The sequence below is a fragment of the Staurois parvus genome, unplaced genomic scaffold, assembly GCF_062004578.1.
Source record: "Staurois parvus isolate SC_StPar_1 unplaced genomic scaffold, SC_StPar_1.0 ptg001819l, whole genome shotgun sequence".
NCBI classification, from domain to species: domain Eukaryota; kingdom Metazoa; phylum Chordata; class Amphibia; order Anura; family Ranidae; genus Staurois; species Staurois parvus.
The window spans coordinates 83,161-95,961 of NW_028319615.1; the positions used below are offsets into that span (position 1 = coordinate 83,161).

Here is a 12,801-nt window from a genome sequence, read left to right on the forward strand (position 1 = left end):
CCCTCTGTTACTCAGTGACTGTACCGCCATCCCGACTCAGAAGGAAGGAGGAGCGCCCCTCTGTTTCTCAGTGACTGTACCGCCATCCCGACTCAAAAGGTAGGAGGAGCGCCCCTCTGTTTCTCAGTGACTGTACCATCATCCCGACTCAGAAGGTAGGAGCGCCCCTCTGTTAGGAAAAATGAATAGGAATAGCAGTAGAGACACCTTACAGAACCACATTCCTTTGAGACAAGTCCTCTTGTATTTCTAGTTATTGAGAAGACTGCTTATCCCATAATTTAGCATCTTTAGAAGCGTCCAGTTTCCCGGGTCTTCCATCCGAGCATTAGGCTGTCGAATGGGTGGAGTTATGTGTTAAACATTAGAGGACTGTAAACTATAAAAAGGCTTAAACCAACTTCAGAGCCTTTGTAGGACAGATAATTGTGCAAGTTCAGGGCAAGGCGGAGCAGAATGGCTCTGCCTAAGGACTGCTGCTGGCATTGGATATCAGCCACACATGGAGAGCATTGTTTTCAGTGAGTCGGCCGACTCCACAACTGCTATACAGCACTGCAAAGTAGGATGCAATGTTGGAATATGTAAAGCCAACATCTACATAGATAATCACAATCCATACATAGATGCATTTTTTTTTATTTTGTTTTTCAAAAACAAAAACACAATAATAACATTTCATATAAAACTCATCTCTTTTACACGTCATAAAAAATAAGACTATACAATTCTCTTTACAGTGGAAATCCCCAATAAACAAGTATCATTTTTTATTATAAATAGAGTCACATAAAAAGACATGATTCTGCAATTGAAATGATCCAGGATCTGGCCGCACTTTACAGGGGCCCAGCTATGGCATGACGAGTCATTTGGCAGAGATCGGCCTCACGGTCCCAATGTTTTTGTTGTTCTTTTTTGCGTTTCTGCACTTCGATCAATCCTGTCCCGTAGATTCCTGTAGATACAAATAGTGATCATCATCAGTATAAAAGCAGATAAGATCATCCTGAGATTCAAATGTCACAAATGCATGAAAAAAATAATGTGAACCCCACAGTGGTCCGAATATATTGTCACAGTGTGAGAACCTGACAGTGTAAAAGCAGGCAGAAGGGACACAGGGTTCGCAGAGTGAGGGGTCCCAGAATGTCCATGATAAATGGAAAGGCTTTGCAACTTTCTCTTGGTTCTGCAATTTCCAAATTGGGTTCCAGAGTCCAAAGGCTTCAAAGAGTCTCAGGTGGGATGAAGCCTTTAACCCTGGAGACCAGCAGGGTGTGTGCACAGCCCTTATAATAAAGTGCCTGCCAGCAGGTCAGGGCTCCCATTAGGAGACAGGTGTGCTCAAGTAGGAAAAACTGACGAATAGATTTATCACTGAAAGCAACTCAGATCCCTACACAGAACACTCACCTTCTCCCTATAGCATCACCCCCTCACTGTCAGGACCTAGGTCTGAACCTGCGACCTCTGCTGTGTCTGGCAATGTGTCCTCTCGCTGAGCCACCTGAGATGCTGGACAGCACCCTGTCTGAATCAATGAACAATCCTGCCTTGAACCTTGTTCCTGCTACTCCATGAACTTTCTATTTAAGCTATGCCTTTGCACTTCCTGTTTGCCAGAATATTGTACTGTCTGCAGCCAATATCTTGCTCTAGTCACGCCTGCTGTCATCTATATCTCTGCTACCACTCTTTACCTATTTTTGCCTTGTTCCTTGATTACGCTTCTGCTTAATCCCAACCTGGGACCATTTGTTACCGACCTCTAGCTAGTTAACTGACTACGCTTCTGCTTGATCCCTACCTGCTATATCTGCTACTGGACCCCACCTTGCTCACCTCCTAGTGGGGCGATCCTGAGGACCACAACCTGGTACTAACATGCAGCAAAACCCATCTCCACCATCAGGGGCTCTGGTGAATACCAGTTAGTGCCTCGACTTCGCACCTCAGGTGAGCCAGGGTCATCCTCCAGGGTGACCTGCTGTTGCACTTATCCAGCTGGTCGGTGAAAGCCTCTCTACTGCGATAGCTATGGGACTCTGAGCCTGACCCCTGATACTCAATTACCAAAATGCTGCAATAACTCGGTCGCCAGGGAGGCAGGAGCAATGAAGGGATACCACTGGAGCAAATTAGTGTTCTGCTCCTAATAATCCTGTCGTTGGCAAGTTGCCACTTATAATGTGCCTTGGGCCTTGAAGAGTCAGATCATAGACTGATATGGGCCTTTGGTTGAAGAGTTGATGGATCTTACAATGACATGGGACTTTGGTTGAAGAGTTGGATCATAGTGTGACATGGGCCTTTGTTTGAAGAGTTGATGGGTCATAGTGTGATATAGGTCCTAGGTTGAAGAGTCAGATCATAAACTAATATGGGCTTTTGGTGGAAGAGTTGATGGATCATTTAATGATGTGGGCCTTAGGTTGAAGAGTCAGATCATAAATTCACATGGGTCTTTGGTTGAAGAGTTGATGGATCATAGTGTGACACGGGCATTGGTTGAAGAATTGATGGATCATAGTGTGATATAGGTCTTAGGTTGAAGAGTCAGATCATAAACTAATATGGACTTTTGGTTGAAGAGTTGATGGATCATACAATGATGTGGGCCTTAGGTTGAAGAGTCAGATCATAATTTCACATGGGTCTTTGGTTGAGGAGTTGATGGATCATCGTGTGACACAAGCCTTTAAAGAGTTCAGATCATAACATGACATGGGCCGTATTATGAAGGGAAAAATTGTAATGTGACATGGGCCTTTGGTTGAACAGTTGAAGAATCATAGTGTGACATAGGCCTTAGGTTGAAGAGTCAGATCATAGACTGATATGGGCCTGTGGTTGAAGAGTTGATGGATCATACAATGATGTGGGCCTTAGGCTGAAGAGTCGGATCATAGTGTGACATAGGCCTTAGGTTGAAGAGTCAGATCATAGACTGATATGGGCCTGTGGTTGAAGAGTTGATGGATCATACAATGATGTGGGCCTTAGGCTGAAGAGTCGGTTCATAGTGTGACATGAGCCTTAAGTTGAAGAGTCAGATCATAGACCGATATGGGCCTTTCGTTGAAGAGTTGATGGATCATACAATGACATGGGCCTTAGGTTGAAGAGTCAGATCATAATTTCACATGGGTCTTGGGTTGAGGAGTTGATGGATCATCGTGTGACACAAGCCTTTAAAGAGTTCAGATCATAACATGACATGGGCCGTATTATGAAGGGAAAAATTGTAATGTGACATGGGCCTTTGGTTGAACAGTTGAAGAATCATAGTGTGACATAGGCCTTAGGTTGAAGAGTCAGATCATAGACTGATATGGGCCTGTGGTTGAAGAGTTGATGGATCATACAATGATGTGGGCCTTAGGCTGAAGAGTCGGATCATAGTGTGACATAGGCCTTAGGTTGAAGAGTCAGATCATAGACTGATATGGGCCTGTGGTTGAAGAGTTGATGGATCATACAATGATGTGGGCCTTAGGCTGAAGAGTCGGTTCATAGTGTGACATGAGCCTTAAGTTGAAGAGTCAGATCATAGACCGATATGGGCCTTTCGTTGAAGAGTTGATGGATCATACAATGACATGGGCCTTAGGTTGAAGAGTCAGATCATAGTGTAACATTGGCCATTGAAGAGTTCACAGATCATAGCATGACATGGGCCTTATTATTTTTTCCCCAAGTGCAGTACAAGAACTAAAAAAGCCTCCTGTTTTCAGAAAATAAAACTTTCAAACCTTACCAGTCAAAGCCCAGTGTCCTTCATGTTAGGAGATGAATCGTCTCCATTACAACTAATATGTTTCCTCTATTGGGAATTGTCAGTTGTATGGGCTACAATGGTAGACTCACCCTGGCTTGCAGTGATTTCTGACATCTGTGAATTCTGCTCCTCCTCTCATATACTGAATGGAGTCTTACAATCAGGAAGCGTTTATCCTCTCCTTCCTAGGGCAGACAGGAGAAAAGACAAGAGTTAAACAAGAGCTTGATTAGATCTGACCTTCAAGAAGATAGTACGGTTGTGTATTCCTTTAGACAGAATTACATGTATGGTTACGTACAATTAGTGTGATTGTTGTATCAGCCAAGAAACAGGATCCCAGAACACCTCCCCGCTGTACTGCGAAGATGGGGAAAGGTGGAGGTGTGGTTTAGCCCTAACACATTTCATCCCCAAGGATGACAATGGTGATACTCCATAGTTAGAGTACAGGACAAGAAGCGGGTTACTGGCAGGATTACAGGTGAAAATAAAGGAAAAAAGCCTGATAAAGAAAAAGAATGCAGCCATCACATCTAAGGAATGGTAAGGAGCTATAATATATTTTTGCATTTGGCAGCACACATTGATTTGTGTCCCACTGGTGGCAATCAGGATGGGCCTTGTTGATGCCTTTAGTTGCCACAAAGCAGTTCTCCGAGAGGAGGCAATCAAATCTCACCCACCCCCACTCAAAGGAATAGAACAGTGGGGGGAGCCCCTGAGGATATCCCATAGGACGAAATGCTTTGGGCGGATCTAGCAGATTGACGTCATACTCAGGCAGGAGTCTTGCCAACAGTGTCTGCTGTATGTTTTAGCTGGCTTGCCTTAATTTTTAGCTCATTATTTTAAATTGCACCAATGGTAACACTATTTGTAGCTTCTTTCTACTCTTTCCTGGGGATTTGGAGAACATTTTCCACCCTTTCAGACTGGTGAACAGTGGAAGGCCTAAAGAACAGTTTGTTTCCATGTTGACTTCTATATCTGCGAGGTCCTACTGTCCGGTGAGTGTGCACCCAGGTAACTTTTTAGTGGTTGGTGTCCATCATAGAGGTCTCAGCCTGTATAGGAGCAGTGTGAATACAAAGCATTTGCAGAGTTTCAGCAAGCTTTGTTGAAGCTTTTAAAGTACCATTCAGCTCCAGTTTGTAAATGCTGAACACAGATACTAATGGGAGTGCTGATTGCCACATTAAGCAAACTGCTAGCAGGCTTCAGCAGCTTTCAACAAGCTTCAAGAAGTTCTGAAGCCTGCTAGCAGCTTGCTTAAAGTGGCAAGCAGTGCTCCCAATAGGATCTGTGTTCAACATTTACAAACTGGAGCTGAATGGTACTTTAAAAGCTTCAACAAAGCTGTGCTAAAGGTTCTGCAAATGCTTTGTCATAGCTTGCTATTCACACTGCTCTTATATAGACTGAGGCCCGTGTGAAACAGGCCCAAAAGCCTTTTGTGCAAGCATTTCCTCCTGTTTTGGAGGGCTGATCTCCAGGATTTTAGGATTGGACTTTTTGGATTGTTATGGAGGATATGGACTCTCAACATGAGATACATATTCTGACATTGGTCTCTTTTATATGAGGTGGTATACAAGGACTTTATATATCGTTCTTTTTCACTGGCTGTTTGTAAGTATTATTGTGGATTGAGCTCTTTACTTTGTTGTAATGGGACATGCTCACCACTAATGGTGAGTAGAAGAGACCTTAGGGATCCTTGTAATAAATGGACTTACGTTGGCGATCTGCTCCTTCAGCAAGTTGATGACTTTTCTCTGTCCTTTTACAATCTGGATATGGAAGTAAATTACCACCCTGGGAAAACAATATTATCATTAGAATATTTCTCTCTTCAGATTATATAATGCAGTACTTTGTAGACGTTCATCACATTCAACAGGAAATGCTCAGCAATTAAAAAAAAAGTCTCATCAACCATCTATGTATCTTCTGCAGCTCTGATGATACTATCTGGATGAGTATCAGAAAGTTCAACAGATGAAGGACATTTATATGTGACCAATTAGGGGTACCTTGTCCTGGGTAGTTGAGAACCTTCACAAACAACTCTTTATTTATCCAACCTATACTCTCAAAGTCTACTTATTCACCATAGTTCCACAGATTATTTCTTCTCTTTCATGTAAAAACTTCCCTGGCATTCAGTCCCACCAAGAAGCCAAGGCATGGCTTAGCCTGGTGGAGCCAACATCTATTAAAGGGGGTACTACCACAAACAACTCTTTATTTATCCAGCCAATACACTCAAAATCCACTTGTTCACCACCATAGTTCCACAGAAAAATTTTCTTCTTCCACGTATAAATTTCCATGACACTCATTCCCACAACATTAACCTGGTGGAGCCAACATCTACTAAAGCAGGGGTGTCCAAACTGTGGCCCGAGGGCCCTTTGCGAGCCTTTATCCAGCCCTTGGGGCACTATTCCTCCCAATGATATGAAGCAGTATTCCTCCCACTGACGACAACAATGGGGCACTATTGATAACACTTATGTGGTCCTATTCCTCCCATTAATACCAATGATGGGCACTACACTTCCTCCTACTGACCACCATCCTTGAGGCCATGTTTATTCTCACTGATGCTGGGCCCTAAACATTTTCTACCCCCACTGGCCACACTCCGGCCCATAATCCAAAGGACCATAATCCGGGGCCTTTGTTTGAGAAGATTAGAGACCCCTGTAAAGGATGAGTGCACTCACTCTAGCTCTTCTGACCTAACCCATTGATTGACCCTTTAAGTGCATTCTTTGAATTTTTTTTTCTAGCAGAGAAGTATTTATCATCCAGTACTCTCCAGCAACTCACAACAGGACTGAAGATGCCACGTATATGAACAAAGTATTCTCCCAGAGGTAGTGGTGGATCCAGCTGACCCAGCTCAGGCGAGGGTTCAAGACTTCTAGTTGCCGGACGTAACTTTTGCCGGCCTCATTCATTGTGCTGAGAGATTGGAATGGGCCGCAGGATTTTGAAGGCGTTACCCTGTCAAAGAGAGAGGGATGGTGGTGTCACTGCATATGGTATTAAAGGGAACGTTCTGTATAGTGGATCAGCGCACAATCTGAACATTAATGTTCCTCAGCAAGTTGCCCAATGTAAATTCCATAAAAATTATCCTTATTGTGAGAACCACCAGCCGACACTTTGCCTGGCTGGTGGTTCTCAATCACGGCAGCTCCGCCCCCCACTGACAATTGAGAACCAGAGTGGTTTCCAGTCATGTGATGCAGGCTGGAGACTTCATTGACAAAACAAGACTTGAACTCTTCAAGCTGTAGTAGTGTGCATCTGTTTAAAGTGTTACTAAACCCAGGACCCTGCATTCACTATATCCGCTCCCTCCGGACCCTGCATTCACTATATCCGCTCCCTCCGGACCCTGCATTCACTATATCCGCTCCCTCCGGACCCTGCATTCATCATATCCGCTTTCCCCGAACCCTGCATTCACTATATCCGGTCTCCCCGGACCCTGCATTCACTATATCTGCTCTCCCCGGACCCCGCATTCACTATATCCGCTCTCCCCGGACCCCGCATTCACTATATCTGCTCTCCCCGGACCCCGCATTCACTATATCCGCTCTCCCCGGACCCCGCATTCACTATATCTGCTCTCCCCAGACCCCGCATTCACTATATCGGCTCCCTCCGGACCCTGCATTCACTATATCCGCTCCCTCCGGACCCTGCATTCACTATATCTGCTCTCCCCAGACCCTGCATTCACTATATCCGCTCCCTCCGGACCCTGCATTCACTATATCTGCTCTCCCAGGACTCTGCATTCACTATATCTGCTCTCCCCAGACCCTGCATTCACTATATCTGATCTCCCGGACCCCGCATTCACTATATCCGCTCTCCCAGGACCCCGCATTCACTATATCCGCTCTCCCCGGACCCCGCATTCACTATATCCGCTCCCCCGGACCCCGCATTCACTATATCCTCTCTCCCCGGACCCCGCATTCACTATATCCGCTCTCCCCGGACCCCGCATTCACTATATTTGCTCTCCCAGGACCCCGCATTCACTATATTTGCTCTCCCCGGACCCCGCATTCACTATATCCGCTCTCCCCGGACCCCGCATTCACTATATCCGCTCCCCCGGACCCCGCATTCACTATATCCGCTCTCCCCGGACCCCGCATTCACTATATCCGCTCCCCCGGACCCCGCATTCACTATATCCTCTCTCCCCGGACCCCGCATTCACTATATCCGCTCTCCCCGGACCCCGCATTCACTATATTTGCTCTCCCAGGACCCCGCATTCACTATATTTGCTCTCCCCGGACCCCGCATTCACTATATCCGCTCTCCCCGGACCCCGCATTCACTATATCCGGTCTCCCCGGACCCTGCATTCACTATATCCGGTCTCCCCGGACCCTGCATTCACTATATCCGGTCTCCCCGGACCCTGCATTCACTATATCCGGTCTCCCCGGACCCTGCATTCACTATATCTGGTCTCCCACAGTACACAGAACATGGAAATGCAATTATTTTAGTAAATACAAACTGCTAAATACAAGATATAGCAGTCTTGTGACTTCTATCAGTGTCCAGCAGAGCACTGGTTAAAGCTTGTAGGAGGAGTTTTCATTCTCCTCTGACTGTTCTGTGAGGCTGCATGACCCCTGACCCTCTGTCTGGATACCGCTGATTGGCCCTGTGCCTATCACATGCACCCTCCCAAAAAAAAAAAAAAAAGCAATTCACACCAAACTGAGCATATACAGGGTGCCTCCTAGGGCTCTGTACTATCAGCAGATGGATTGGGGACTTTGGAAGAAGGGGAGGATCAGAGAAGACAGGATCAAACAGCCTTTTTTACACAATATGGAGGATTAACCCCTTAAGTTCCACAGCGAGTATAACAAGCATTCTTTACTGCATCTACAGACTGATTTTACATTTGTGGGTTTAGTAACACTTTAATACAGTACTTGTCAGGTTCAATTACAGCATGAAGAAAACTATTAAGAAAAAATGTTTTCATTTTTGTACATTTCATAGCCTATAATAAAAAGACAGCACAATATTTATTTTTAAAAGGTGTACTAAATAAAAGCCTTCTATGTCCTTAAAAAAAGGCCATATATATTATGCATAGAGTCTCTTTCATGCTGAATACATTTGGCCCCATCTAGGCATTAATCACCTTTGGTCAAAAAAGGATTAAAAACAATAATCTTCTCTTTCAAACTTAAATAAAAATTTTTTTTTAAATGACCACAAATGTTAGGTGTACACCTTTGTGCCTGCATTTTCATACTTCTTTTTTGCATTTTTTAAATGCGCTGCCACTGAAGTCTATAGGGTCAAAAATGTGCGTTGGTGCACCAAAAAAGCACCTGCGGTATTTTTCACGACTCAGGGAAGTGCAGCGTACAAGGGTGAATGGGACCCATGGAAAAGAATGGAAATCATCTTGTCGTGCGTTGTTACGTGTCAGGCAAATGCACGCTAAATCACACACGTGTGAACAAGGACTAGGGACTCCTCTATTAACAAGCACAAAATATGAAGAATCATCTTTTGGCTGCATCGCCACCTACACGTGTATCTTGGTACTGCAGCCATAAGTATAGAACTCGGGTAAGTACAGCGCTCAAGTCTAAGTATAGGGCTCAGCACTAAGCACACAGATTGACCCTAAGCACACATCTCGGCCCCAAGCACACATCTCGGCCCCAAGCACACATCTCGGCCCCAAGCACACATCTCGGCCCCAAGCACACATCTCGGCCCCAAGCACACATCTCGGCCCCAAGCACACATCTCGGCCCCAAGCACAGAACTCGGCCCCAAGCACACATCTCGGCCCCAAGCACAGAACTCGGCCCCAAGCACAGAACTCGGCCCCAAGCACAGAACTCGGCCCCAAGCACAGAACTCGGCCCCAAGCACAGATCTCGGCCCCAAGCACAGAACTCGGCCCCAAGCACAGAACTCGGCCCCAAGCACAGAACTCGGCCCCAAGCACAGAACTCGGCCCCAAGCACAGACCCCGGCCCCAAGCACAGACCCTGGCCCCAAGCACAGGTGGCGGCACCAAGCACAGACGGCGGAACCAAGCACAGATGCCGGCACCAACCACAGATCCCGGCACCAACCACAGATCCCGGCACCAACCACAGATCCCTGCACCAACCACAGATCCCGGCCCCAAGCACAGATCACGGCCCCAAGCACAGATCACGGCCCCAAGCACAGATCACGGCCCCAAGCACAGATCACGGCCCCAAGCACAGATCACGGCCCCAAGCACAGATCTCGGGTCCAAGCACAGATCTCGGACCCAAGCACAGATCTCGGCCCCAAGCACAGATCTCGGCCCCAAGCACAGATCTCGGCCCCAAGCACAGATCTCGGCCCCAAGCACAGATCTCGGCCCCAAGCACAGATCTCGGCCCCAAGCACAGACCCCGGCCCCAAGCACAGACCTCGGCCCCAAGCACAGGTGGCGGCACCAAGCACAGACGGCGGAACCAAGCACAGATGCCGGCACCAACCACAGATCCCGGCACCAACCACAGATCCCGGCACCAACCACAGATCCCGGCACCAAGCACAGAACCCGGCACCAAGCACAGATCTCGGCCCCAAGCACAGATCTCGGCCCTAAGCACAGATCACGGCCCCAAGCACAGATCACGGCCCCAAGCACAGATCACGGCCCCAAGCACAGATCTCGGACCCAAGCACAGATCTCGGCCCCAAGCACAGAACTCGGCCCCAAGCACAGATCTCGGCCCCAAGCACAGATCTCGGCCCCAAGCACAGATCTCGGCCCCAAGCACAGATCTCGGCCCCAAGCACAGATCTCGGCCTCAAGCACAGATCTCGGCCCCAAGCACAGATCTCAGCCCCAAGTGCTGAGCTCGGGTCTAAGTACAGAACTTTAATTTTTCAGATACAGACATAAATAAACATTTCACACACTGCTGAGTTCTTGGGGGGGGGAGGGGGGGTAGAGCTAATGTAAACCTTCTGAATTATATACAGTAGCTCATATACTATATGTACTGTAAATACACGTGCATTTCATCTACTTACGACCACACAGTGTAAGAGAGGAATATGGACGCCCCGAGAAAAGACGGAAAGCACAGCAGAGTCAGAAACACCGTACTCATATGAGAGGCCCTCCACGGCTTACTGGGCGATCGGCAGTTCCGCATCAGGCTGGCCTACAAAAGTTTAAAATAAGATCTTATTTAAAGTGTTTGAAAACATCCAAAAAAAAAAATGAACAAAGCATAACAAAAGCATATGTGGTTCCTATTTGATCTCTCCTTTATCTGCATGAATCATTCTGACAGGCTATGTAGACACCACAGACACCTACTCCCCCTCCAGCACACAGAAGATGGTTGACAGCCAGGGAGGTTTGTCCTTTCCCTCCACTCGGGTCTCAGATTACACTCAGGTTAAACATTGCACAAGTTGAAAGAGGAGAGCTAAGATCCTCACCCCCTGTTTGCTGGAGCTGAGCAAAAGCCTTTGACCTGTGTGATTTAGAAGGCTGTAGACGAGAGAGGGCTGCAGATAAACAGGTACAACGTATGCAGGAGGAGTTGTTACATCTCTGTGTATCACATGAGGCCAGTCACTTACTGAGTATATGTAAGAAAGCGACCGCTTAACAAGATTAGGTCTACACCATTTCCAGACCTACTACAGGATGAAACATATCCACATCCAAACTGCACCCAGATTCAGTGTCTAAAACCGTCTAAAAAAATCCATAATATTATAACATTCAAATACACGTCAATTCTGCTAGAAGTCCAGTGAGCTCCTCTGCTGTACTGAAATGTAAGTGCTTTCAGCTCCGCTCATGATCTTCCCTGCTTGACTCCCCCCTTAGGTAATGCCGAGGGGAGGTGTTCTATAGTCCAGCAGAAGAGAACTGAGTGGGGCTGGCCACACTGTTTGGGATTTCACTGTAGCAGAGGCAGCATTGTCAGCTCAGTACAAGAAGTTAGGAGTACACTGGAGTATTGGCTGGTCAATAGGTCATTTCTTTGTAACTCTGACTTTGTAACCTTTTTCCTGTGGGAAATTGCATGAAAAACTAGACATAATAAATGCGTGCGAGCAGAGTTTTACTGATTATCTACAGAGAAAAATCTGGTGATGTGTGGGCTCCCCCAAGGGCTGCATTGTCATGCTGTGTACACCAAGATCAACAATACAGCCATCAGTCCCTCCCCTCATGCCAGGGTACTAGGTGTAATCCTGGAGTCCCATCTGTCCTTTCAGCCCCAAATCCAATCGCTGTCCAAATCTTGTAGACTTCACCTCTGCAACATCTCCAAGACACGCCCGTTCCTAACCCCGGAAACTACTAAGCAACTTATTCACTTGTTATCTCTCGCCTACACTATTGTAACTCCCTCCTCATTGGCCGACCTCATCGCAGGCTATCCCCTCTTCAGTCTATCATGAATGCTGCTGCCAGACTCATCCACCTTATTAACCGTTCTGTATCTGCCACCCCTCTCTGCCAATCCCTCCACTGGCCTCCATTCAGTGTCCTCCATCCCTCTCTGCCAATTCCTCCACTGGCCTCCATTCAGTGTCCTCCATCCCTCTCTGCCAATCCCTCCACTGGCCTCTACTCAATGCCCTCCATCCCTCTCTGCCAATCCCTCCACTGGCCTCCATTCAGTGTCCTCCATCCCTCTCTACCAATCCCTCCACTGGCCTCCATTCAGTGTCATCCACCCCTCTCTGCCAATCCCTCCACTGGCTTCCCATTGCCCACCGCATAAAATTCAAAACTTTAACAATAACATATAAAGCCATTTATAACTCCGCCCCCAATTACATCACCAATCTTGTCTCCAAATATCACCCAAACCGTACTTTCCAGAGCCTCCCCCATCCTCTGGAACTCTCTACCCCAATTTATCAGACTATCGCCTACTCTGTCCACTTTTAGGTGATCTCTGAAAACCTATCTCTTT

At 46.8% G+C, this 12,801-nt stretch overlaps 1 protein-coding gene across 3 annotated transcripts in view; it reads right to left on the bottom strand.

Moving 5' to 3' along the window:
* Positions 1 to 623: 623 nt before the first annotated feature.
* The window catches only part of LOC149434149 (transmembrane channel-like protein 6), a 60,797-nt gene continuing 48,619 nt past the window's right edge, over positions 624 to 12,801 (bottom strand). For all 3 annotated transcript variants that reach the window (XM_089664042.1, XM_089664043.1, XM_089664044.1), the window contains 5 exons: positions 10,886 to 11,019; positions 6,620 to 6,796; positions 5,521 to 5,599; positions 3,871 to 3,966; positions 624 to 958 (listed from right to left, as the gene is read on the bottom strand). In XM_089664042.1, the coding sequence (XP_089520168.1) occupies positions 938 to 958; positions 3,871 to 3,966; positions 5,521 to 5,599; positions 6,620 to 6,796; positions 10,886 to 11,019 (507 nt within the window). In that variant the 3' untranslated portion in view covers positions 624 to 937. The remainder of the gene's footprint in view (positions 959 to 3,870; positions 3,967 to 5,520; positions 5,600 to 6,619; positions 6,797 to 10,885; positions 11,020 to 12,801) is intronic.